At 66.3% G+C, this 25971-nt stretch overlaps 1 protein-coding gene across 5 annotated transcripts; it reads left to right on the plus strand.

Moving 5' to 3' along the window:
• CEP170B (centrosomal protein 170B) lies at nucleotides 1–25788 on the plus strand. Of its 5 annotated transcripts, none has more exons than XM_072963857.1 (19): nucleotides 1–168; nucleotides 2901–3032; nucleotides 9636–9725; nucleotides 11671–11749; nucleotides 12538–12596; nucleotides 13412–13550; nucleotides 14407–14508; nucleotides 14627–15109; nucleotides 15280–16001; nucleotides 16083–16253; nucleotides 16757–16847; nucleotides 17007–18710; nucleotides 20162–20399; nucleotides 22309–22468; nucleotides 22711–22854; nucleotides 22970–23058; nucleotides 23439–23532; nucleotides 23709–23760; nucleotides 23943–25788. In XM_072963857.1, the coding sequence occupies exons 2-19, from the start codon at nucleotides 2928–2930 to the stop codon at nucleotides 24179–24181; spliced, it is 4761 nt and encodes a 1586-aa protein (XP_072819958.1). In that variant the 5' UTR covers nucleotides 1–168; nucleotides 2901–2927; the 3' UTR covers nucleotides 24182–25788. The 5 variants fall into 5 exon arrangements, with proteins under 5 accessions (XP_072819958.1, XP_072819955.1, XP_072819954.1 ...); XM_072963854.1 differs by lacking the exon at nucleotides 1–168 and adding an exon at nucleotides 346–1099 and having other exon boundaries at nucleotides 15280–15971; XM_072963853.1 differs by lacking the exon at nucleotides 1–168 and adding an exon at nucleotides 347–1099.
• The last annotated feature ends 183 nt before the right edge of the window (nucleotides 25789–25971 follow it).

Genomic DNA, 25971 nt, shown 5'->3' on the forward strand with positions numbered 1-25971 from the left:
GACCCGCCGCGCGAGGCCCGGGCAGCCGCTCTGCCCGTGGGCTCTCCGGGCTCCCGCGAGCGTGCGGGCCGCGCCGGGCATGTCCTAGGCGGGGGCCCCGCCCAGCGCTCGGCCGGCCGGGCGGGAGGGCTGGGGCCGAGCCGGGGCTGAGCTGGAACCGAGCTGCAGGTAAGACGCGCCGCTCTGCGCCCGAGGCGGCCGGGCCTCCCTCCGCCCGCACCTGCGCGCCTACGGGCAGTGAGCAGGGGGCCGGGAAGCGGAGCCCGGTGGGCCGGACAAAGGCGCGGGGGTGGCGGCTGCCGGCGCACCTGGGCAGGCCGGTCCCCGCCGCGGCGGAGGCGGCCCAGGTCTGCGCCAGGCCGGGAGGGGCCGCGCGGCGCGCGTCTATGCGGCCCGGAGAGGCGGCGCAGGCCGGGGCGCTGGGGTCCCCGCCCAGGCACCGGCTTGGCCATGGCCGCCCCCGGCGAGCGCTGATTCAGGAGAAGGCGCCGCTCCCTCCCCCTCCGGGCCCGGCACTCCCGCCCGGCCGCCTCCCGGCCTGGTCTCTCCTCCCGCGATCCCTCCCTCCGTCTTCCTCCTCCTCCTCCCTCTCTCCTCGTTTCCCTTCGCCGCCGCCTCTCCGCTGTCCCTGCCTCCTCTCCCGGCCTGTCCCCGGCCTCCGTTCCGTCTGCCTCTTCCAGCCGCCTGTCCGCCCGCAGCCCCGCCGTCGCTCCCTGCCCCTCCCAGCCCCTGCCTCCATCCCTTCTCCTTCCCCAAGCTGGCGGCTCCCAGCTCCTGCCCCGGGCGACTCCACCTCCCCTCACCTCCAGGCGGGTGGCCCTTCTGGCTGGGGCGGCCGAGAGGACAAGTTTCGGGTATTTATTGTTCTCCGTCCTGGCAACCAGGGCCAGCCCAGCCCCGGCCCGGCCGCAGGCTGCTTGGGAGCGTCTACGACTCTAGGCCTGGGCCTTTTCCGGATGGGCTGGCGGTGGCAGGGGCCGCCTGGCTCTGGCACAGCCGCATAACCAGGCTCTGGGGGTTTGGCCTCTCTCAGCCGCAAGCAGAGGCTGTGGCCTCCTCTGGGTGGGGTCTCCAACTGCTCCTCAAGACCTGGGGACAGGTGAGGGCAGAGGGTGGGACGTGGGGTCTGGGCTGGGGGTTGGAAGGGGGCTGGGGAGCATGATGGTGGGGTGGGGGCTCTCCTCCAGCTGCCCTGATGCGGCCTCCGAGGGAAGGCCCCGCCCCCTCGGCCTCCCTTGCCTGCCCTTCTGGCTGGAGGCAGTGCGGGGGTCCCAGGATGAGGGGGTTCTGGCTGGCTGGGGCTGTCTTCTGGGTGGATTTTTCCACATCTTCCCACCTGCTTGCTTGTGTCTGCCATGGGTTACGTGGGCCTTCCCAGATGGGTGGGGCCTGGAGTTGGCCTCGCCCACTGGTCACCCAGAAGGGGTTTGAGACCTGGGCTAAGAGGCCTCTAGGTGCGGGCACTGCAGGGACAGGGCCTGGGGCTGCCCCACATTCTCTCTGGCCAGGGTGCCCACACCTGTGTCTCTGCCTGGTTATCATCTCACCACTTGACTAGTCTCCAGCCTGGCTTCCTGTCTTTTCTGACGCTGAGCCAGATCATCACCGCAGGACCTCCAGGGCCGGCCTCCAGGGTGTGTGACACACACCCAGCCCTGCCCTCAGACCCCAAGCCGGCTTCAGCGCGCTGCTTCTTGTGAAATCTCTCATCCTTTTGGAACAAGTGCCCTGCGTTTTCCTCCTTCACTCAGCCCCTCAGTGGTGCAGCCTGGCCTGGGCCCTCCAGAGCCTCCCGTCTCTCTCCTGGGTGGCTCAGTGTCTTGGCAATGGCTGTTCCCTCTGCTTGGAGTGTGGCCCTGGCTGTTCACGTGCCCACCTCCGCCCGCACCCCCTCCCAGGAAATCTTCCCTGGCCACCCTCCTTAATCAGACCCCTCCTGGCAGAGCTCAGGACATGGTTTACCGTGTGTGTGTGTGCACGCGCACATGCAAAGCAGCCAGGGCACTTGTAGGTGATAGGTGTATGGGGATGCTGTGTGCATATGTGTGTGGCACAGGTGTGCCCACACACTTGGTGCCTGCACACCTGTGCTGACGTAGTGACACAGCTCTGAGTGACAGGGCACCTGTGAGACCACATGCCCACTGGCTCCATGGGGCCTCAGGCTGCCCCAGGGCCTGCTCTCGGCATGACATCGTCCCTTGTTGTCACTCCAGTTGCTCCCACTGCACCACGGTGCTCCTCTGCCCATCCTGACCATATCAGCCTCTCAGAAACCAAAGTGCCACCTCCCTCGTGGGCCCTGGAGGGGCTGCCTGATTCCCTGACCACCCGGCATTGTCCTGGCCTGGGGGCGTCTGCGGGGCGGTCATGGTGGCCACCAAAGGATGTTTGGCCACCTCTCAGCGGTAGGCTTGTCGATGGTTGCTGGCTCTGGTCTCCGACTGCTCCCTCCCTGTCCTCCTGCTGAGGCCCACCTGGGGTGTCCAGCTGAGGGAAGGGGTCCTCTGGTTTGGAATCTGTCTTGGGGCATGGACCTGGCCTTGGGGGACCCTGATGGGCCAAGCTAAGTCCCACGTGGGAGGTGTTCCTGGTCAGGTCACGGGGACATGGGTGGGTCCACGCATCTAACCCTGGTACCCGGAAGAGAGAAGAGGTTACGTGTGGGCCTAGAGCATAAGGGGGACCAGGCGACCTTGGCCTAGGATGGGGTCCATGGTTGACAGGTATACTCAGGGAAGGGCTGGCCTGGAGCCCAGCATCTCTAGAAGCAGCCACTGCAGTGGGGCCCTGAAGGTGCTTGGACCCCAAAGGGACAGAACCCATACTGGACCTTCAGTGTGTCCAGGCTCCCGGGCCCAGACAGGGGAGCCCTGCTCTGATGATTCCTTCCCCTGCAGGGCCAGACAGACCTCGCCAGCGCCAAGATGAGTGTCACCTCCTGGTTCCTGGTGAGCAGCAGTGGCACCCGCCACCGGCTCCCACGGGAGCTCATCTTTGTGGGGCGCGATGACTGTGAACTCATGCTGCAGGTGAGTGTGGGGGCGGGGCCAGGGACTGGGTGGGAAGGTGCCCACCCCACTTGCTGCGGGACCCATGGCAGGCTTGGGGGCCTTGGGTGGGTGTGCACTCGGGAGTGAGGGTCTGGCCTCTGCATATGGAACATTTTCTGATGGGAGGATGCTATCAGATTGTCAAGGTGTTGGGAGCCCTCCTTTGGAAAGTGCCAGAAATTGGATCTGTCCATATTCTGGTTGTCTGGGAGCCCCAACCAGGCTGTGAGTTGGGGACCATACGTGGCCAGGAGATGGCTAGTGCCCAGGGGTCAGGGACGGGGCCTTTCTTGGGCTCCAGAGGCTGGCAGGACACGAAGGGCCGGGACACCAGGCACCTGGCAGTCAGGAGTTTCCCTCTGGCCCTGAGTTTGAGCTGTGACAACCTTACCCTCCACGAGGCTCACGCACCTGGCTCCTAGGCACAAGGAGGGAAGGGAGAGGGCAGGGGACTTGACCCTGTAGGGTCCACCTGGGTTTCCCCACCCTCATGGGTGTGGTCGAGTGGGGTCCCTGCAACCTGGCCCCTCCCCAGCTTGGCGTATAGGCCCTTGTCTCCAAGCGCCCCAAGCTCTCCCCCCGCTATGGGGCTGTCTGGAGGTGTCCTAGGTGGGCCACACTGCCTGGTCTGGCCACGGGGCCCACTTGGGTGCAGGGTGAGGCCGCGCTTAGACCCCTGTTCCATGTGCAGCCCTGGCTGCTGCCACCCACTCCCTGGGGTGTGTGGGTCTTGGGCTGCAGCCGGAGTCCCAGCCACGAGCACTTCCACTTGGGCAGCAAATGCAAGTCCTGTCCATTTCGAGAACCCTGTTCTCCCCACATGTCCTCTGATTTGCCTGACTCCAGACCTGGCAAGGCCCCCCTTGCTGCGTGTGGCTGTTTGGTCTTTACTGAAGTGCCTTCGGTCTAGAGCAGCGGCTCCTGTGTTCTCTTTGCTTCTTGCCTTTGGAAGTTGGAGAGGCCGAGTCGGCGGCTCTGTACAGGGCTGGGCGAATGTTCTCTGTTAAAAGTCTGGCTAGATATCTGAGGCCTTGAGGGCCACATGCCTCTGTCACAGCCACTTAGCGCTGCTGTTGTCGCAAAGAACTGTGCATAAACCAATGGGCATGGCTGCGCTGGTAGAACTCTGTTTCTTGTTGAAATGTCAGTTTCGTGTCATTTTCTCCTGTGGTGAAAGTCCTCTGATGTTTTTAGACCACGTGAAGTGTGAAGACTGGTCTCAGGCCTCACGAAACCAGCAGAGGTTGTAGGCTGTGGCCCTGGCCCCCATGGGGCGGCTGATGGGAGGGTGAGATGTGGCCGGCGGCTCCCCGATGCCGTCATATGACATGACCCCTGTTCTCTGTCCATTGGAAAGAGCCCTGAAGGGGTCACCACATTTGGCCCTGACCCCTGGCAGGAGCTGTGTGTTCCCTGCTGTGCCTGTGTGGCCTGCTGGTGGCCCAGCCTTTCTACCCATGGGCCAGGAGGGCCTCTTGGAGGAGGTGGCATCTGGTGGGAGTCTGTGGGGGAGCCAGAGTAAGCCCACAGTGGCCTGTGGCTGCTGGGGGCCCAAAGTGGTTGCTCTCCCCGCCCCTGGCTCTGCCCCCCCATCCCAGGCCCTCACTCCCAGGTGGTGGGGGGAGGCTGCTGGGGCAGAGAGTGGTCAGGGTGCTCAAGGTGAGTCTGTGGTCTGATTCCTAGTTTCTGGGCCAGTCTGAGCAGGGCAGGGCGATGGGGGCCTCTCAGGCCTCTGGACTGGGTGCACCTGCATTTCTGCCCCTTCCTGGGCAGCATGGCCTTGTCTCCATCAGAGAGGTCATGTGGGTGTAGAGTGAGTGTGGGAAGGCTGCCTCCCGCCCAGCGCCTCCCGCCCCAGCCCACCTGCCCCCTGCTTAGGGTGCCCCAGCCTCTCGTGTCCTGGGGGCTGTGCTCTCCTGCTGGCCCCCCTCACCCCTGCTCTTCTGTGGAGCCCCTGCTAGGGAGTTCCTCGCCTGCACACCACCACCCAGCCGCTAGTCCACCCCCTGCCACCAGGCTGCGAGCGCCTGCCCCCCCGCCCAGCCTGAGTTCCTGCCCTTCACCCAGACACCGTCCCCTGTGGCAGTTCCAGGCCTCCTGTCTCTCCCCTCCCACGTGGCCGCCCCTGTGGCTTTCCCTCGGGCTAGGCTCTGAGTGCACCAGGCCTCTCATCTGCCTGCCCTCTCCTTGGAGGGTCTGTCCACACCCAGAGCCTCGGTTTCCACCTCTGCTCATATGATTCACAGGGTGTCTCTCGCCACTCTGTCCCCAGCCTCCTGCGTTCATCAGCTGCCTGGGGGCATCTCAGAGGCAGCCAGACCCCCGCCAGAGTCCCAGGCGGTGAATGTCCCCGCCAGGTGTGCAGGGGCCAAACCTGATCGTCCCTCTCCCTCATTCATGCCGCGAGCACCCCCGCGGGCCACTTGCACCCAGCCCGGCTGCCGGACAGCTACCCCCACCTGCTAGGCCTCTGGCTTTCCCCAGCTGCCCTGGCTCTGCGGGGCCCAGCACACCTGTCCCAGCCCCTGCAGTCAGGCACCCGTGCCTGCCCCGACCTCGCCAGCCAGCTTGTCCCCCCCCCCCCCCATGCTGTGCTCCCACAGGGCTTGGGCCTGCCCTCTGCACATCCTTGTGTTCATTCCCATGGGTGTCACTCAGCAGTCACTGCGCTCTGTGTTAGAGACCCTGCCTCCCGGGGTCTCCATTCCAGGGAGGGGCTGGGCTGGCCACAAACATGTAAGCAGGACCAGATGATCCCCCAGGAGACAAACCCGAAGGTGGCACTAGGGGTGGGACCGGGGCCGTGGGCCTGACTGGGAACGGTGATGTAGTGAGAGCCAGGGCAAAGGGGCAGCATTGGGGGTGCTAGCAGAGGCACCAGGCCAAAGAAGGGCTGCCTCTGTTCAGGGAGAGGAGGAGGCAGGGCTCTGGTGCATGGCATGTGTGGCTGTGTGCACCAGCAGACTTGTGCACGTGCGTGCACACATACACACAGGTGCACATGTGCATGTGTGCGCGTGTGTGGGAGTTGCACACATGCGTCTGTGTGTGCACGGTGTGTATGTTTGTGGTGAGGTGTCCTCTGCTTCTGCCCAGTTTGCCCTGGGCAGGCGTGTGACAGCTGGGACTCATCTGACCGCACCCTCACCCGGAAACCACTGCCCTGAGAGGCCCAGCTTGGCCACCCCTGCACACGCTCGGGCTGAGCCCACCTGCTGCGTGTGCTGTGGCCCTGCCGGGTGGCGCTGGGTGTGAGCTGCAGGAGGGATGCTCAGAGCCCTAGGCGTTGGGGTCCCAGGCAGGCTCTCACCCGTGGAGGGCATCAGACACGTTTTGGAAGCACATGCCTATTTCGTTTAAAAGTGAGTGCAAACAACTGGATCCTTTTCCAAAACATCCCTGTGTTTGGAGCTTCTTAGGACCATTTTACACGTCTGTTTCACCCACTCGTCTTCCTGTGTGGCCGGACCGCTTTCCATGGGGCCTGGTCTATATCCTTTTAAGTCTTGAGACCCGGGCCGAGGGGCTGCCTCCACCTCTCTTGAGTGGGCTTCCAGGCTCAGATCACCTGGGCTCAGCGGGTTGAGGTCTGCTTCTGGGCTGGGAGGGAGGTGCCTGGAGGTGGGGCTTCTCCCCGCCTGTTTCCAGCAAGCCCTGGTGCTGTCTGCAGTCTGAGGAGGGCTGTGCTGGGAGTGGGCCGGGCAGCCCAGGCTCTGGGTACAAATGGGGGCGGGGCGCCGTACCAAGTCCAGGGAGTCAGGAGGTGGGTGGGGTGGGCAGGGTGGGGCATCTTGCTGGGAGAGGGAAAATGGGCACAGGGATGGCGGGTGGTTCTGGGCAGAGAACCAAGGTCCAGGAGAGGGCATAGCACCTCCAAAGCCTGTAAAGCGGTCTGGCCAGTGGGCCGGCTGGTGCAGTCGGTGGAGGGGGGTTTGGAGAGGGCCTGTGGCTCATGTGACACGACCTGGGAGCCCCAGCAGATTTCAGCAGAGGAGGGAGGGGCAGGGCCGGGTGGGGGCTGGGAGGACAGGAGAGGGGAGCCGTGGGGAAGGAGGTGGGCTGGAGAAGGAGGCGGGCGGGTGGATGGGGGGTTTGGGGGTATGGAGGAGGAAGGCCAGTGAGACTTACTGCCTGGGGCTGAGGAGTGTGGCTGGAGCAGCTGGGGGCTTGGCTGGAGGTCTTCCCAGAAGGAGGCGTGGGGCCAGGTGGGCAGGGAGGGAGGGGCTGGGCTTGAGCTGCTGGAAGGCAGCCAGGGGTGTCTGCAGGAGCCGGGGGTCCGAGGCTTAGAGAGGGAGTGGAGTTGTTCCTGCTGGAAGGGCCGATGCAGAAGCCCCTCTGGTGGGCTGCTCCTCAGCGAAGGAGGTGTCCACACCTGAGGGATGGGGCGCCCTTGTGCTCGCACCCCGTCCGCCTTGGGCTGGGCAGAGCTTGGGGCCAGCCTGCGTCCCGCTGCATCCTGGTGTGCGGTGCCCCGTGCGGCCTTCTCAACGCTGTTTCAGGTCTGCATTCTGGGAGGTTCGATTCCTGGCCTGGGGTTTGGGGGATCCCTTTGGCCCAGCAGCATCCAGGTGTCAGGCAGGGCTGAGCTACGCAACTGGCTGTGCACGGAGAGGGCACGGAAAGAGGTGAGCTCCCGTCCTCCCAGTTGCCTGGCTGGGCTCTCAGGAATGCTGATCCACGGGGCCGCCAAGGAGGCAGTTGCCTGGCCTGAGGTGGGGCGAGCCAGAGCACGCGGGCTCCCTGGAGAGTGGCTGATTCTTGTCTGTGCCCTGGGGCTGAGTTCTGGGGAAGCTCCTCCAGCGCCTGCAGCTAGGAGCCCAAGGCCCAGAGAAGGGGGTGCAGTTTCCCCCAGTGTGCCTGCCCAACCCTGCCTGGGCCAGGGCCAGTGGGAGAGGCTGCAGCTGAAGGTCACTGGCTGGCTTCTGGAGGAGGTGAGCGCTGGGCAGGCCTGCATCGAGAACAGGAGGGGAGTCCAGTGGAGGAGGTGGTACCTGGTGTCTGGGGCTCAGGTTGCAGCCAGGATGGCCAGGAGCTGTCCAGCTGTGGGTGCCAACTCTGGATGAAGAATTCAGGATGGGGGCAGTCGGTCTCAGGGTCTGACTTACCTCGCCAGAGACCCATCACTTTGGAGGCAGGTGGGTTGGTGCCAGGAGCCCCACCAGGACCAGTTCTGGGAACTTCACAGGCAGGGAAGAGGCCCTACACATCCCCGGGCCCATGCAGGTGGCACCAGGGCAGGTGGCTCCAGATGGGTCTCTGTGTCAGGGAGGCCCTGGCTGGTCCTGCAGACTCTGCACTGCCCTGGAAGCTGCCCCTGCAGCCCTGGTCCCTTCCAGAGGACCAAGGGTCCGTGGCAGGATGAGCTGTGGGCCCTGCCACCCCCCCCAGCGCCCCCACTGTAGCAGCAGCAGTGAGTCCAGCCAGCCACCTCAGGCCAAGGGCTGCAGCCTCCCAGGAGCCCTGCCCACAGTAGTCTCCTTTCCAGGTCCTGCCTGGTGCCTTGGCCAAGCAGAGTGACCTTGGGTAGGGGCAGGGCTGGGCCAGAGCCCATGTCCACCCCCACCCCCACCCTGTTGTGCACTCTGGTCTCATGGAGGGAGGGGGCCCAGCCCTGGGAGCCTCCAGTCCTTGGGGGCAGGTACTGGGGCCTCCCCTAGAAAATGGTCACTTCTGGATGGTGCTGGAGGGGGTGGGCAGGTGGAGAGAATCAGAGAGATGGCAGTGGTGACGTGCTCTGTGCTGGGACACAGGCCTCTCGGCCGGGTGAGGCGGCCGTGCTGACGATACTTCAGCAAGCGGAATGTGGCCCTCCAGCTTGACCGTGTGCGAGAGTGACCGTCCTTGGGGTGGGGTCCCCGGTAGGCTGGTGGCCAGAGCAGAGCTGGAAGAGGTCAGGGTGGAAGTACCCACATGTGAGCACATGTGTGTGACAGCTGGGTGGCAGGGTGTGCTCACGTATGAGCCCTGTGCATGCGCGTGTTAGGCAGTGGGGCCTGAGTCACATCACGCATGTGTATGTGTGTATGTGTCCATCACTCCAAGAGGCTGTGTGTGCTGTGGGGCTGGCTGGGCGGGGAGGCCTCCCCCAGAGCATCCCAGCCCTTTGAGCCTCCCTCTGGGCTCTGCCAACTCTGCAAGGCCACCCGTGCCTGTCCTTGGGAGTGAACAGTGTGTCCCAGATGACCAGAGGGTTCCCAGCCCCTTCCACAGCTGACCCAGGAGCCATGGCTGGGATGGGAGGGGGTACTGGCCTATTGGTGCAGTGGAGGGCTGGTCACAAAGGGAGGGGCCCTGGTGGCAGCATGGGACAGAAGGAACCGGCCCTGGGATCTTGGCAAATCCCTGCCGCCTGTGGCTGTGTCGGGTCGGGTCGGGTCGGCTGGCAGGATCAGGCCTGGACGTGCTTCCTGGGGCACATGCACTCGAGATGTGGAGCCGTGGGTGGGACCTCGTGGGTGTTAGGCCTGGTGTTGGTCTTGTGGTCTTATTGGGTGGGATGGGAGAGAGTGTGGGCGGGGCCTCCTGGGGGTGCCTCTGCTTCCTGGGCCACCTAGCCAGCATGGCCTCCTCTGTGTCTCCCAGTCGCGCAGTGTGGACAAGCAGCACGCCGTCATCAACTACGACCAGGACAGGGACGAGCACTGGGTGAAGGACCTGGGCAGCCTGAACGGGGTGAGCGCTCTAGCCGCGTGCTGGCCCCGGCCCCTGCCTACTCGGCTCGGCAGGGGCCCCACCCCTCCTCCTGCTCCTTTCCGTGACCCCGCCCTCTGTGCTGGCTCCGCCCCTCAACGGCCCCTCCCTCTATGCTGCCTCACCCTATGGCCCCACCCCTTTGATGGCCCTACCCCTCCATGACCCCGCCCTCTGTGCTGGCCCCGCACCAGCTCCATCCCCACTCCGGCTCTGCCCCCCTGTGGCTCCGCCCCCTCCATGATCTTCCCCTCTGCTTTGCCCCTACCTAGCTCGCTCCAGGACCTCCTGCTCCCGTGGCCTCCTTGGGAGGGCTCCTGCTGAGCAGGGCCTCCGATGGTGGGGCTGCTTTCTGGGTGGGCAGGGGAGGCACTGGGACCACCTGCAGGCTGGAACTGGGGCTCCTGAGGTGGGTGGGGCTGTGCTGGGGTACTCTGTCCTGGGGGCGCATGTGAGCTCTTTTGTGAGTTGGGGGCAGCAGGCACAGGGAGGTGACCAGAAGGTGGTCCTGGCTGCAGGAGCAGAGAGGGATCAGATGAGAGGAACCTCATGTTTGGGGTGGAGACTGGCCAGGAAGGACGGGAGCGTCCTCTCCGGCGACCAGGGTCTGTCTCGGTGTCTTGTCCTTTCTGCGTTTGGTCCCCTGCCCCAGGACGTTGTTTCAGGAAGAAGACAGACCGCCAGGCTCCAGCCCCTTTAACTGGGCTGAGGAGGGCCCTTCCGTGTCCCTCCCCGCCAGTGCAGTCTGGCCACCCCCACCATTCCTGAGCAGGGGTCCCACAGCAGCGTCAGGCCAGCCCTGCTTCTGCAGTGAGAGCGCTCCACCAGCTACTGGACCCCATCTGCCGGGTCCCCATCAGGGTGCCCCCAGCTGAGGGTCTCAGGCTCTGCTGGCTCTGCCCCCAAGCCCCCTTCTCCCTCAGCACCCCCCGTCAGAGGAAGCAGCCCTGCCCAAATGGGGCTGCAAGGGAGTGGGCCTCCCCTCTGCCACACGGGCTGCACCTCGACCCTGTGGGGCCAGTTCCTCAGAGACCTGTGATGTGCCCAGGGCAGGGCCCACTCCTGCCGGCCCATGTGACCCCAAGTTCAGCCGCACAGCTGTCCCCACGTCAGGACTGCTGTCCTCTGCTCCTTGCTCAGAGCCCAGACTCCTATTTTACATCCAGCGTGTCCAAACCGAGCTTGCGGTCCCCGGCTCTCCCAGCCCCGCTCTGCTCCATGCCCATCTCTGCGTGCGCAGGCCCCTGGCTGCGGCACCTCCCCGGGGAGCCGCCCTCCTCCTCTGCCGCCAGAGACCCTCCTGTGACAAGGCCCCCTCCTCTGTCCTGTGACGAGTCCTCACGCTTCTTGTTTCTCCTGCCGGACTCTGGGCACAGCTGCCTTGCTGAGCCACACTCGTCTCCCCTGTCACCCTGGCTGCCCAGAGGCTCTCAGTGTGCTGGGGCCTTGCACTCGTCTGACCATAGTGTGGTGTCTTCAGCCGGCTGACAAGAACGCCCTGATGGGGGAAAAGGGGCTTCCAGGGGCTGGCACTTCGATGCCCCTGTGAGCAGGCAGCCTGTGTGGGGGTCGACGTCAGAGCCTCGCGCAGCCTGAGCAGCCGTGCCCCAGGGCCACCCTGCGTGCTGCTCCCGCGGGCATGGTGGGGCCAGCGCCAGGCTCTGTGAGGATGAGGGAAAGGGTCCGTTTCACCAGGGCATCCGTGGTTCTGTGCTTGAGGGGCTCTGTCGGGCCCCTGGGTGCCAGGGGTCCTTTCAGCAGCCGTCTGCCCTGTGGTCGCCCTGGGGCATGGGGCAGGGTGCTCGCGCGCTGGAGGGATGGTGCCAGGCCCAGCGCAGCACAGGAGGGCCCGCTGGTCCGCTGTGGGGGCTCCAGAGTGGTTGTCCCGCCCGCGCCAGCTCAGCCGCGCCACCTGCTTCCCCCACAGACGTTTGTGAACGACGTGCGCATCCCAGACCAGAAGTACGTCACGCTGAAGCTCAATGACGTCATCCGGTTTGGCTATGATATCCTTTCCTGGTGGCGCGCGCCCCGCTCCTGGCCTCGCCCTCCACCCGCATCATCCTCGGAAGCGGGTGGGGCCTTGTGGGCACAGCTGGGGCCCGAGGGCATGAGAGGTGGCGAGGGTGAACCTGGGCTCCGCTCCTGCCACCTGCCCCCCCAGCCAAGGCCCCAGCTTCGGCACCTTCTGCCTGCCCGCTGGTCCGAGGAGCTAAAGAGCCCGCCTGGGACCGGGAGTCCCAGCGCTTCTGGGGCTGCCCGGGTGTGGTGTTCTGCACTCAGAACGCAGCTGCGAGGGGCCTGTGCCTCTGCCCTGGGCCGTCGCAGACCGGCATGCATGGCTGCAGAGCATCTTCTCCTCTGTCCGCCTGGACCCGCACTCGCCTTGGCACAGCCGGACCCAGCCACTGGCTGAGGCCCTCCCCACCCCTGGAAACTTGTGGGCCAGGGCGGTGGGGTGCTCTGGGATGGGAGCCGGAGCTGGGCTCCCTGGCTGTGAGTGGGGTGGACAGTGCACCCCAGCCCTGGGGCACTTGTGTGCTGTCACCTGGATCAGCCTGTGTCCTGCCCCTGAGTGGGGGCTGCACAGCCTACAGACTGTCCCTACAGTCTGGACATGTGCCGGTGCATGCGTGGCTGTGTGTGGGCAGCATGGTACCTGCCTCCCGATCCCCGGCCATGTTCCCTCTTCATCAGCCATTCCTGGAAGTGGTCCCTTCATCTCCGGCTGAGGCCGCTGTCCGAGGGCCCCGCCTGGCTCCCCCACCTCCTGTTCTCCTTGACACACTGTCACATTCCAACATGTATGTGCTGGAGCGCGTGCAGCACCGTGTCCCCGAGGAGGCACTCAGGGTCAGTGCTGGCGCTCAGCTGGGGGCCCCTGGCATCCCCTTGTCCCCACAGCCCTCTGCTTCCTGCTGTCTGTTTGCCCCTGGCCTGGCTGTGGTGCCGTGAGTCAGCCCGCTCTGGCCTGCCTCACCGGATGGCCCGGTCGGGCAGGTGGGGAAGATAGTCACCCCCCAACCCCCCAGGCTGATGCAGCCACAGACTGGGTGCGGCTGGAGCCCCAGAGGAGGCTGCTGTGCCCAGCAGAAAGCGGGGCCAAGAGGGCCTAGCTGGCATCAGGTCACCATGGGTTGGGGTGGCTAGCAGCAGGCAGGAGGGCCTGTTTGGAGGCCGGCAGTGGGTAGCCTTTGGGGCCAGCCTCGTGGGAGGTCCTGGGTGAGGGGTGCCTTAGATGCCCGTCCTTCAGCTGGTTGGCTTGAGGGTCCCAATGGGGGGGTCACGGCTGGTGGGGTGACTCCTCTCCCCTTGCTCTGTTGTGCGGGAGTCATGGAGCACTTGGGGGCCCTGCCAGAGCATTTCCCAGAAGCCCTGTGGGGGGCAGCCATAGCCCCTTTTCCCAAAGTAACTGTGGGCAACATGGAGCATGGTGGGGCTGCCCAGAGTCACACGCCAGTGAGGGGCAGGGCCAGTGTGAGCCCTGCTCTGCTGACTGCGACCTCAGCCAGGGGCCCCTGCACGCACACGGACACACGTGTATGCATGGACAGACGTGCACATACAGTGCTGGGTCCACTCCAGACGGAGCGGGGAGGAGAGGCAGGCACCCCAGGTGGGGGTGTCCTCCCCAGGCAGCCCCCCTCACCCTGGCCCACTGCCCACAGCACGAGAAGTACACCAGCCAGCTGCAGGTGAGCGTCAAGAGCCCGGCGCCCAAGAGGGGCGAGGCCTTGCCAGGGCACACACCGCACTGTGAGTCCTCAACCCCCAGGCCTGAGCGGGGGGACCGGAGACCGGGAGCAGGTAGGACGGCACTGCCGTGGCCCCGAGCACACACAGGCCCCCGCTCCATGTGGCCCCCACACACCACGTTGTCCAGCAATCCTTTCACCCTCACCCCCCAACACACACCTCCCCCCCCGCACGACCTCACCCCACCCCAACCTACCCCACCCTACCCCACCCTACGGCAGCCGCAGCACAGGCCTGCTTGTGTGTGAGTTCAGGGACCTGCACGCCCCTGTGCCTCCACACCCCTGTGGGTACCCCCACCCGGGTACCCGCACTCCTGTAGAAATATCTATCTTACATGTCCTACACCTGTCTTATCTCTGTAGACACACTCACCTGTGTGTGCCCACAGCCCTGCATGCCTGTAGGAATAGTCACCCACGCACACCGCCTGTGTGCTCCAGTCAGACGACAGTGGCTCTCAGCCCCCAGGTCACCCATTTGTGGCCTGAACCGTTTGCAGAACCTTGGAGAGAGGCCAGCCCTGGGTTGGGCTCACGGCTGTCCTTCTGTCCTTCCATTGGGCAGGCCTTGTGGGCAGAGGCCTGGGCAGGATGGAAGGGGTGGCTTGCCCCAGGACCGGGGCGCCGAGGATGGTGCTGCCCCAGGGACGAGCTTCCCCTGGAACAGCCACCCCCTGGGGAGGCCCAGGCGGGGATGGAAGAGGCAATTCTGCAGCTGTCTCCTGCCATGGATGCAGGAACAGGACCAGAGCGGTTGGCGACCGGCCAGGGCTGGCTGGGTGGCTGCAGGTTCCAGCCCGGAGGTGACACCTGGGCCACCTCCAGACCCTAGCATCTTCCTCAGCTCTGGTCCCCCTGCGGTCTGTGTTGGGGCCAGTGACCCAGGGTCAAAATTCCCTCTGCAGAGGCAGCAGCCTACCGCACCCCCCTGTACGGGCAGCCCTCCTGGTGGGGTGAGGATGAGGGCACCCTGCCCGAGTACCCGCGCCAGGACGAGCCCTGCACGGGTAAGCCCTGGAGGGCAGCCTGGTCTGGAGGGAGACGGAGCCGGTGGTCCTGGCGGAGGTGGGTGGGTGCGGGTCCCACGTGTGGCCCCACCTGAGCATGTGTCCCCCCGCTCCCCAGAGCGGCCTAAGGAGCTGGCACCGAAGGACGGGGATCTCACAGGGACGGTGGCCGGCTTCCGGGCCCCCGCGGAACCTCAGGGCTACTCGTTCCGGCGGGAGCCCAGCTACTTCGAGATCCCCACCAAGGAGACCCCACCACCGCGGGCCCTGGAGGTGCCGGTGCACGAGCCACCCCCCAGGGACGTGGAAGCGGGCGGGGGCGGGGCGGCCCCCGTGGTGCAGAGCCACGCCTGCTTCACCATCGAGTTTGATGACGGCAGCCCCGGTAAGGTGAAGATCAGGGACCACGTCACCAAGTTCTCCCTGCGCCCGCGGCGGCCCCCCAGCAAGGAGGCCGCGCCCTCCGAGGCGGTCTCCGCAGAGACCAAGGTGGCTGACTGGCTGGTGCAGAATGACCCCAGCCTGCTGCACCGGGCCGGCCTCGGCGACGACCGGCACAGCGCCAAGAGTGACCTGCCCGTGCACACCCGCACCCTGAAGGGTGAGTGCGCCTGGCCCGCCGAGCCGCCCGGGGCCCCGTGGCACTCGCTGGGGGGCGCCCAGCGAGCTGGGCCTCGCGTGTCGTTCCCGATGGGGCGCCGGGACCCTACCCCCGACCCTGTGGTTGTGTGTCCACCCTCAGCCGGACAAGTTGCGCTCCCTCACCCCCAGGCCACAAGCATGAGGATGGCACCCAGAGTGACTCGGGGGACCCCGCGGCCGGCGCGGCTGCGGCCCCCGGGGAGGCCAGCGGGGAGCAGGCGCGGCTGCAGAGGCAGATCAGGCGGGACCCCCAGGAGCTGCTGCACAACCAGCAGGCCTTTGTCGTCGAGTTCTTTGACGAGGACACGCCCCGCAAGAAGCGCTCCCAGTCCTTCACACACACACCGCCCGGGGACCCCAGGCCCGACCGGCGCCGCGGCCCAGGGCCGGCTGACAGGGACCGCCCGGCGGCCCCCGCCCCGGCCCCCACCCCGGCCCGGGGGGCCGGCAGCGGCTCAGGGCCGCAGAGGGCCGGCTCCCTCAAGCGGGAGAAGGCGGCGGAGCGGCTGGGCAGCCCCGCCCCCGCCCCCCGGGCTTCCGCCCGTCCCTTCGGCAGCGTGGGGCGCCGCTCCCGCCTGGCCCAGGACTTCGTGGCCCAGTGCCTGCAGGACAGCTCCCCTGCCCCGCGGCCGGGCCCCGAGAAGGCGACCCCCGCCCTGCCCGCCCCACTGACGCCCCGCGGGGCCAGCCCCGTGGCCCCCTCAACCCCGCCACCACCCTCTACCGACCCCCAAGTGACGAAGGCGCGCAAACAGGAGGAGGATGACAGCCTCAGCGACGCGGGGACCTACACCATCGAGACGGAGGCGCAGGACCAGGAGGTGGAGGAGGCCCGCAAGATGATTGACCAGGTGCCCGTTTAGTGGGGAGGCCTGGGCGCCTGGCTTTGGGCGTGCTGCTCTGACCCGCTGCCCCGCCGTTCCTCCTGGCAGGTCTTTGGGGTGCTCGAGGCCCCTGAGCTCTCCAGGGCATCCTCGGCCACCTTCCGCCCAGTCATCAGAGGAGACAGAGATGAGCCTGGTGACGGGGTGGCCCAGCGGATGGCCCTGCTGCAGGAGTTTGCCTCCCGCCCAGTGGGCGTGCCCCCGCAGGTGGAGCTTCAGGTGTGTGGGACAGAGCCCTGACGCCACCCTTGGGAGGGGCTGGGCAGGGAGGGGCCGGCATCTGGGCTGGGGCCCAGGTCACAGGGTGCCATATGCCCTCGAAGGCTCCGATCCTGGCTGGGCTGTGGGCTCCAGGCTGCAGACACACAGGGCAGGACCTTCCAGAGGACCGTGCCCACCTGGCAGGCAGGCTGGGGCCCTGTGCAGAGCTGTCAAGGACAGGCCTAGAGGCCCCAAGTCAATTGGGTGCCTGGGTGCGTGTGCCTATGGGCAGGGCTGGGCTGAGTCTGAGGGGCAGGACACAGCCACAGCCACTGACCTCCGAGCCACTGAACCGGCTGAGACGTGGGGAGTTGCGCAGGGTTCTGCAGGCTGCTTCTGCTGGGGGAGCAGGTGGCAGGCACAGGGATGGCCACCTTGCCACCTGCTCCCGCTCCCAGCACCTCCCCGTGGGGCTCCTGCCTCTCCTTGCTGCAGACACACCCCTGCCCTCTTCTCTGTAGGGCCTCCCGGTGCCAGGCTCCCCTGGGGGTCAGAAGTGGGTGTCTCGCTGGGCCAGCCTGGCTGACAGCTACTCGGACCCAGGCCTGTCAGGTAAGTGGCTCCAGCGCTGTAGTGGGGAGAGGGCAGCCTCTGGCCACTGACTGGACAGCTAGGAGCTCATGTCCCCGTACCTGGAGCAGGGCCAGCTCCCTGAGCAGGTGGAGGGCCTGGGGGTAGCGGCCGCTCTAACCCGCTCCCTTGTCTCCGCAGAGGATGGCCCTGGGCGCAGAGCTGGGGAGCTGGAGGGGGCCCTGCCTGTACGCCAGCGGCGACTACTCCCGCAGCTGCCCAGCGACAGAGCGGACAGCCCCGCAGGCCCTGAGGCTGCCAGGAAGAGTGGGCCTGGGCCGCCGGAGCTAGGCAGCGAGCAGGCTGGTCTCCTCTTGGGGCAGGAGGACCTAGAGCCCGACAGCCTCAGTGATGCCAGTGGGTCGGACGGTGGGCGAGGCCCTGAGCCAAGTAGGGGCCCACAGGAGGGGCAGGCGTGGACGAGGGGCCGGCACTCACCAAGAGGCCCTGGGGAGCCAGCCCCCACCACTTTCTACATTGGGGACCAGAACGGGGAGGCAGCCTTGCCCAAGAAGCCACCTGTAGCCCCCAGGGAGGCGGAGGGCCCAGGGCGGGTGGCCCAGCCCAGCCCCCCAGCGAGGGACGGCATGTATGTCAGCACCAGCGGGAGGATGGTCATCCAGCTGCGGACAGAACGGTCCCCAGAGCCCGAGAGCTCCTGCCCGGCGCCCCCCAAGGAGGCCCTGGCCTTTGTCCGGCAAGACAGCTTCACCAAGGAGCCCGCCAGTGGCCCTGCAGCGCCCGGTCAGCTCCCGCACATCCCCAGCCACCCACTCCTGCAGGACCTGGCCGCAGCCCGGGCCTCGCGCGTGGACCTTCATTCCCAGGACACTCACCTGATTCTGAAGGAGACAGAGACGGCGCTGGCTGCCTTGGAGGCCCGACTGCTCTCCAAGTCCGTTGAGGGGCCAGAGGGCGAGATGGGCAGCGCCCCCCGGCCTCCTGAAGACTCTCTGTCTGGGGACTCTGATGTGGACACGTCCAGCACCGTCAGTCTGCTCAGTGGCAAGAACGGGCCCAGCCCAACCGGCCCCCAGCCCACAGGGCTGCGGAAGGAGAAGGCACCGTCCCCGTCAGCAGTGCAGGACCCGGGGACTGTCGCCTTGAGCAGCACCCATGAACGTCTCTCAGAGAAGCAGCGTCACCCACTGGGCCTGCCGGATGTGGGCCGTGGAGAGCCGACAAGGCGCCCGGTCGCGCGGCGCAGCCACGGGCCCCAGGGTTCCATGGACTGGCCTGAAGAAGAACAAGGCTCCAGCCTTGCCCACCTGCCCAGTGCAGACATGATCACCTCTGACCACGAGACCCCCACGGCCACTGGGACAGGGCGGCCAGGGCCTCGCCGGAAACCCATGGCCCCCCCGCCACCCCCCGCCGCTGCCCGGGAAGAGCAGCCCCGCGGCTCAGCCAGCGTCCAGAAGGGGCAGCAAGCGCTGACCCGCTCCAACAGCCTGTCCACCCCGCGGCCCACGCGGGCCTCCCGGCTGAGACGGGCCCGGCTGGGGGACGCCTCGGACACAGAGGCCGCAGACAGTGAGCGGGGGCCCCCGGCCAACCCGGAGCCAGTGGGGCGACCACCTCTCGAGCAGGCCAAGAGGCTGTCCCGCCTGGACATCCTGGCCATGCCCCGGAAGCGGGCCGGCTCCTTCACCAGCCCCGGCGACTCAGAGTCCACCCCAACCCGTGCTGGCTTCTCTGGCCGCAGCGTCGAGTTGTGCTGCGCCGGCCGCAAGCCCACCGTGGCCGAGGCTCGGGCCACTGCCAGGAAGGCCACCAACACTGCCGCGGTCTCCCGCCAGCCCTTCAGCAGGGCCCGCCCAGGCAGCGCCCGCTACTCCTCAGCCAGTGAGTGCCGGGAGGGGCAGGCAGCTCCCTGGGCGTCAACCTGGCTCTGGGCTGTGGGGCCCTGATCCCCTGGAGGAGCCCCCTTTCCCATCGGCGGGTGCGTCTCCACACACACGCGCACTCGGGTGTGCACGGCAGCGGGCCTCCCGCAGCCCCCCGGCCGTCCTGGTGTGAGGGCAGAACCCCAACCCTCCCCGGGATGAGGGTGCTGCCTCTCACTCCCAGGTGGGCCTGGGGGCTGTGGACGGATGGCTGGGTCTGCCCACTCTTACCTGGAGTTCCGGGTCCAGGTGGGACCCCAGTGGCTCGTGAGGCACACGTGGAGGCCCAAGCTGTCCCCCGTGGGGCTGGGGGCTTAGGGGCCTGGGGAGGGTGTGCTACCCTAGGCGGTGGTGGGTGTGTGAGTCTGGGAGGGCCCCCTGTGGCCGGGGGAGGCCTGTGGCAATCCCACCAGCACACCACAAGCAGAGGCTCCTGCAGCCCATGGTCCCAGCGTGCAGCGAGGAGGGACGGGCTGCTGTGGCCCCGGGGCCGGCTCCCACCGGGGGTGGATGTCCACGTCCACGCAGCCACGCTCGCCGTGCTGGGGGCTGAGCCTCCTAGAGAATTGGTTTGGAGGTGTCGGCCCTTCTCCCAGCTCCGTGCTGCGGCTCTTGTGCTTGCCCGATACCGGACCCTGCCTACGCTGCGGCTGGGCCTCCTCCCAGACTCACAGCCACAGAGTTAGGGCCCCTCCCTGGCTGCCGGGTCTGCCGGGGGCCAAGGTGGCGTCTGCTCCGTGGCCGGGGGCTGAGGAGTGCTGAGGGACAGGGTTCACTGGAGGAAGGGACGGAGTAGGGACAGGATGGCTTTGGGCTGAGGACCACATCTGCTTGGTGGGAGCCCTGCCGCCCCCCGCCAGTGCTCCTTGTCACCCTGAGCATGTTCGCAGCTGTGGTGGGGGTGGGGGCTCTGAGCAGGGGTGGGCTAGGGGTCAGGTCTGAGAAGACCAGGTGGGCACAGGGAGGGGCTGCAGGGACTGAGCCCTGTGTGGTCCAGCCCGGGGCCACGGCCACTGCACGTGGGGAGGTTTACCGCCGTCTAGGGTGTCTGGGCACCGCAGCCCTGCCACCAAGGGTGCCGGTTCTCACCTGACGGGCACAGACCCACCCCCAGGACATGGCCCCTGCCCGCTGGCTGGCCAGCTGCCCCCTGGGCTGCTCCGCAAGGGCCTGCGGACGCGCCAGGCTGCCCATCCCTGCTTGCGCCTCCGGGCTGGCGGCGGCCTTGCCGGCCCTGGACCCCAGCAGCGGCTCGCGCTTCAGCTGAAGGGCTTCTGCGTGTAGGGTACCAGCTGCAACGCAGCTTGTCCTGCGGTGCCAGGCCCTTACCCAGAGGGGCCCGGGCTGCCTCGCGGTGCTGAGTGCTGCTCTGTTCTGTTCTTGCTTTTGGAACCAATTCACTCACCCGAGACACGCGTCGCCGGCAGCAGGGTTCAGATTGCACGTCCACATCTGAGGAGGAGTACGGCTCCCACCACGGCTCCCCCAAACACACACGCTCCCATGCCTCAACAGCCACGCAGACCCCACGGGCTAGCGGCTCCGGCCGGGCCCGCCCCCGGGCCCCTGGCCACCGGGACACGGACGAGGAGGAGGAGGACCCCTGCGGTTTCCTTGTGCAGACATCTGACATCGCTGAGATCGCCAGGTGAGCAGTGCCGGCACACAGCATGAGCTGTTGCCCCCCAGGTGCCTCTCCTTGGGACCATCCTGGGCTTTACTTCCTGAGTGGGCATGGGAAGGGCTTGTCAGATGGAAGGGTACACGAGTGAGTGGATGATGGATAGAGGGATGGGGGATGTTTGGAAGGATGGAGGAATGATGGACGAGTAGGCGGATGGATGATGGATGGATGGTTGGATGGGTGGCTGAGTGGCTGGATGCGTGGATGCAGATCTGTCCAGGAGGAGGGGGAACCTTTGGTTCAAGGAAGACCTTCACTAAAATTTTTATTAAAAACGAGTTTCTTCATGTAGCCGTTCAGTGGAAGGCTCGCCCCTAAGCCAGGTGCTGAGAAGAAGGGTGCAGAGGGGGCAGGGGATGAAGCATGGTCCTTCACTGAGCGGAGGTCAGGGCCCTGGGGGCTGGGCCCTGCAGGGCTGTGGGAGCGGGAGGGGAATGGCTGGAGCTGGAGTCGGTGAGGCACCTGGAGGGGAGGCAGGTGGACCAGAGGCTGCTGGCGAGACAAGAGCCCACGTGGGGGGAGGAGGCACGGGCGTCATCAGCACAAAGATGCTGACGGGGCTGTGGGTGGCGTGAGGCTGTGCGGAGAGGCCCAGGAGAGTATGAAGCGAAGAGGGCCAGAGACTGAGATGCCTGCGGGGCAGAGGGTGGGGGGTCATCTGTGCAGGTGGTGCTGGGGAGGGGTGGCGGGGCTCCCGGGGTGGGGATCTGGAAGGAGGCATGGCACTTGGGCCAGGTGAGCAGGGCACAGCTGGGAGGGCCCTGTGGGCTTCCCAAGGTCTCTGCTTTCAGGGTGGGTGCCGGTTCAGAGGCCTGGGTGGGCAGGGGACCGGCCCTGAGGCAGGGGCACAGGTCACCAGGACCCTGGGGAGCAGCCTTTGTATTTTTTTGACTGGTTGGGGGCCCTTTTCTGGAGGCGCCTCGGGCAGGCTGCTGGGGAGGCAGGGGCGCCCAGGGGAGTTGTCTCCAGCAGTGTTTAGTGTCTGTTGGGCGGGGCAGAGCTTGGTGGTCGTGCTGGAGTTGCCACTCAGAGTGGATGGGCCCTGAGGGCCAGCTGTGGAGGGACCCCGAGTAGAGCTAGGACAGTTGGTTGAGGGTGGGGCATCCCTTGGGTGACTGCAGGCATTGAAGTGCTGAGAGGGCCGGGGGCCAGAGCCTGTTCCCCCTGGGAGAGATGGACCCCTCTCCCCAAGCCTGGCCAGGGGCTCACGTGGTGCAGAACGTGCTGGCTGTGGGCCTGAGGTGCTCAGAGGGCGAGCGACGGAGGCTGTGGGCTGCAGCCCAGGGAGCCTCTCAGGGAAGCATGTGTGGCCTGTGGCCCTTGTGGTGGAGAGGGTCTACCCTGGCACTGGAGGCTGGGCCTCCCTGCCCTGTGGGGGGGTCCCTGGCCTCTCTGGGGCTGCATGACTCTGCCCCTTGTCAGGGACCCTGCCCCACCCTTCAATTCCCCACCCATGGAGCAGGGTTTGTGTGGCTCTGCCTGTTCTGTGACAGCCCTGATGTCAGTCCTGGTGGCCAGAGGAGGTACGGCCGGGAGCCAGAGGGTGACTGTCCACCCTTCCTCCCAAGGCCCTGCCCCAGCCCCACCCCCACCCTCGGGGTCGGGAACTTGAGGCTCCAAGTGGGGCCCTGTCCTTCCTGGAATTGCCAGTGGCTGGAGGGGTGTAGTTTGGGTCAGGCTGGAGGCTGTACCCCCCGGCCCTGCCCCTCACCCAGTGGCTGCCCCCGGGAGGGACTCCCACCTAGGGTGGGATTTCTGCTTGTGCAGGGTAACTCACGTCCCATCTGGCTCCTGTCCCCAACGTCTCCCACACTGGGGCCCACCCAGCCTAGGGCAACCACACAGGATCTGCCTTGTCTCCCGCTGGCTGCAGGCTGAGTCAGACACTGGTGAAGGACGTGGCCATCCTGGCCCGGGAGATCCACGACGTGGCGGGGGATGGGGACTCGCTGGGCTCCCCGGGGTCTTCCCGCAGCCTCTCCATCAACAATGTGCCCAGCACCCCTGCCTCCACCATCTCTGCCCGCGAGGAGGTGAGCCCCCCTGCCCCACCTCGGGGGTGTTGGTGAGGGGTCATGGCTGTGAGCCCTCACTGAGTTCCCGCCATGCACCTGCGCGCAGCTCCCCAACAGCCACCCTGCGTCAGGGACCTGCGTCCATTGTTGGAGGGCGCCCGGGGACCCATAGCTGATGGGGCTTGGGTCAACCCTGTCCACCTTCTGTGCCAGACACCCCATCCCTGGGCTGACGCTGCCCCTGCTCCCCATTTCCGCAGCTGGTTCAGCGCATCCCCGAGGCCAGCCTCAACTTCCAGAAGGTGCCGCCTGGCTCCCTGAGCTCTCGAGACCTGGACCAGAACATGAATGACCGCTTTGAGGACCCCCTGGCCAACAGGACGCGGCCTCGGAACCGTGAGGAGGCAGGCAACCCCCCACCCCTGCCCGCGGGAGCTGGCCAGTGGCTGGCTCTCTGTGCGGAGGGAGCAGGGCTTTCTAGGGGTTCTGGGCACCACGCTGATGCATGGGTCTCTGCAGGTGATCTTTGATAACCTGATGCTGAACCCCGTGTCCCAGCTGTCCCACGCCATCCGTGAGAACACAGAGCACCTTGCCGAGAAGATGAAGTGAGTGGGCCCTGCTGGCCAGTGGGAGCCCCTCTGGAAGGGGCTGGGAGCCACACAGCGAGATGCCCTGACGTGGGTAGAAACCCGAGCATGTGAACTGGGACTGTGCCCCACGTCCCCACACACACATACTTGGTTTGGCAACCGGACCCTGAGTCTGGGGAGACTAGAGCCCCAGGGTGCTCCCCTCCCTCCCTCTCTGCTCCCCTCTTCCTCTCAGCCCTCCCTGTGTAGAGCACAGAGACAGGGACCCTGGTACCAGGCCTGTTTCCCCTTGGGCCCAGGAAGTGGTGGCTAGGGGGGTGGTCTGGGCAGGGCCGTGCCTGGGTTCCTGGGTCATCATCCCCTGCCCGCTCCCTCCCCCAACCCCTGGGGGATAGGATCCTCTTCCAGAACACTGGGCGTGCGTGGGAGGACCTGGAAGCCAGGATCAATGCTGAGAATGAGGTGCCCATCCTGAAGACGTCCAACAAGGTGAGGGCTGGCGGGGGCCATGCCCGCCTCCTGGGCCCTACCTCTGGGGCCCCGTCGCCCAGGCCCTCCTGGGGAGAAGCTGACCTGAGCCTGACCCGACTCCTGCCCCCAGAGCCCTGGGGGAGAGGTGAGTGCCTTGGTCCTGCTCCACCTGCCTTCTTCCTTTCCTCTTCCAGGAAATCAGCTCCATCCTCAAAGAACTGAGACGAGTGCAGAAGCAGCTGGAAGGTGGGTGTGGCCCAGGCCTTGTGGATGGTGGGCAGCGCTGGTGCTTCTGGTCCCAGATAGGCGGTGGGAGGGACCTCGGTGAACCCTGACTCACACCTGTAGTGAACTGGCCGGGAGGCTCCCAGGTGGCCAGGGGAGGCAGGGCAGGAGCCCCGCCAGCCTGACCCTCTCCCCTCCCCTAGTCATCAACGCCATCGTGGACCCCAGCGGGAACCTGGACCTGCTGACTGGAAACAGGGGCCCTGTGGGTGCAGCCCAGCTCGGGAAGGGCCGGCCAGCTGCCCAGAGCCCATCCTCACCCGCCTCGGCCCTGCCTCTGAGGAGCTTCTCGCAGCAGCGGGCAAACTGTGGGTCCCCCAGCCTCCCAGACCCCTCCTTCCTCCCTGACTTCCTCCCCGACGCGGAAAGGTTCCTGATCTAGGGGGCGGGGGCTGGGGCAGCCTCCCTGTGCCCAGGTCTGGTGCCTCCCGTCTACACCGTCCACTGCTGCAGCCCCTCTGGGCTGCAGACAGCTCACCACAAAGACCCCTACACGTGCCATAACCCTGTGGGTGCCGGGGCCCCAGCCAGGTTGTCCAGCCCACACCCCTGCTGGCCTCTGGGCCCAGCTCCTGCTGTGGCCGATGCCAAGGGCCAGCATCGCGGGTGAGTGCCCTGTCCCCTCTCCATCACTATCATTTTTGTCTTAAGCTTTCGAGGGAAGAGTGGTTTGTGCCATTGCAGCAGCCTCCCGGGCCCCAAAGGGCCTTGCCCTGCCTCGTAGGCTGGGGGACACATGCTCACTGGCCTGTCCCTTTGTGCTGGCCAGGACCAGGCAGAGGGAGAAGGGTTGGGCAGTGGGGGTCAGTCAGTGCCAAACACAGAGCTGGGGGCCCGGTGACACTCCAGGACTCAAGGAGGGCAGAGTGCAGGCTGGCCGGGGCGCTCCCAGCCACCCCAGAGTCCAGTGGCCTGGGTCAGGGAAGTGGCCTGGGAGACATCTGGGGCAGGAACCCCACCGCTTTGAGCCTTTGGTGCCAATACAACTGCCAAACTCCCTGAGCACGTGACCGGGCGGCTGTGCACACACGCACACGCCATGCTAATGTGCAGGCACAGCTCCACATGCAGGCACATCCAGTGCAGGAGTCGCAGCCTCTGCACCTGGCTCCCGGGGGTTCTGGCCAGGTGGAGGTGAGCGACAGACCAAAGTGGCCTGGAACCAGGCTTCCAGAAGCTCCTGGCAAACAGCCCCCCCAACCTCCCCCCGTCCTCTGGATGCTGTGGGCATTAGTTGGGTGTCTCACAGGCCCCTGTGCTCCTGGTCCCCTGGAGGGGTGGGCAGGGACAGGCCCCCAGGAACAGTTTATTTTCTCAGGATTTTTTCAGCTGGGAATGTGCCAGGCAAGCAGAGTGCACCACCCCACGGCGGATGTTTCTGGAGCCTCTAAGCCAAAGAGCCCATTGGCTGTGGTGTGTGTGTGTGTGGCTGCCCCCACCACCACCCTGGGGTGGGGGGACCCCGCCTGGCATCTGCGTGAGTGTCGATTGCTGGAGGAGGTCGCCGAGGCTGGGCCGGGGGCTGTGGTGGGTGATGGGGGTGTCCGTGTTCACATGTAGCTGGTGTGGTGTTGAGTGCAGGGGTCCTGTGCCCCCCATGTTCATGTGTGTGAGTGGCAGTGGGGTCCCCACCTGGCTCCACCCACAAGCCTCAGTGTCCACACGGAGGAGGTGCTAGGCCTGGCCCCCCTCCGCCCCGCACGCCCCGCACAGCTGCCCACAGCCCGTCCCTGGGAGACAAGCAGTGGCCGTCCGTCCACCTCCATCCACACCCCGCAGGGATGGCTGTACAATTTTTTTAATTCACCAGTCTGCGCACCCCCCGCCTTCGCTTTGGGATTGGTAACTTATTTGTCTGGCTTCTGGGAGGCACCTTTGTGTTTGTCCTCAGGCGGTCTTACGGATGTCTTTCAGAAAATGGTTATTTTATATGATTTGTCATGGAATTTGTTCTAATAAATCATTCTTCTGTCATGTGGCAGCATGCCAGCGTCTGTCGCCTTGGCCTCATTTCTCCACTGGGGGTGTTTGGGATGGGGAGGGCCCCCCTCGCCACCCCACAATGCTTAGTCCCGGGGGTCTCCCATCCTGGGCTGGAAAGTCCGCTTTGACCCCCACCAAGAGCAGGGTGCTGCAATGCACATACATTGCCACCAGGTGGCGACCTAGATA

The sequence above is a fragment of the Vicugna pacos genome, chromosome 6, assembly GCF_048564905.1.
Source record: "Vicugna pacos chromosome 6, VicPac4, whole genome shotgun sequence".
Classification (NCBI taxonomy): Eukaryota; Metazoa; Chordata; class Mammalia; order Artiodactyla; family Camelidae; genus Vicugna; species Vicugna pacos.

Bases quoted from the DNA above. Each gene is read 5' to 3' on its own strand.
- CEP170B (XM_072963856.1), top strand. From the start codon at position 7,433: ATGGGGCGCCCTTGTGCTCGCACCCCGTCCGCCTTGGGCTGGGCAGAG. The intron at 15,110-15,279 runs GTGAGTGCGCCT...CCTCACCCCCAG, and splicing joins GCACACCCGCACCCTGAAGG to GCCACAAGCATGAGGATGGC. The intron at 23,059-23,438 runs GTGAGTGGGCCC...CCTGGGGGATAG, and splicing joins CACCTTGCCGAGAAGATGAA to GATCCTCTTCCAGAACACTG.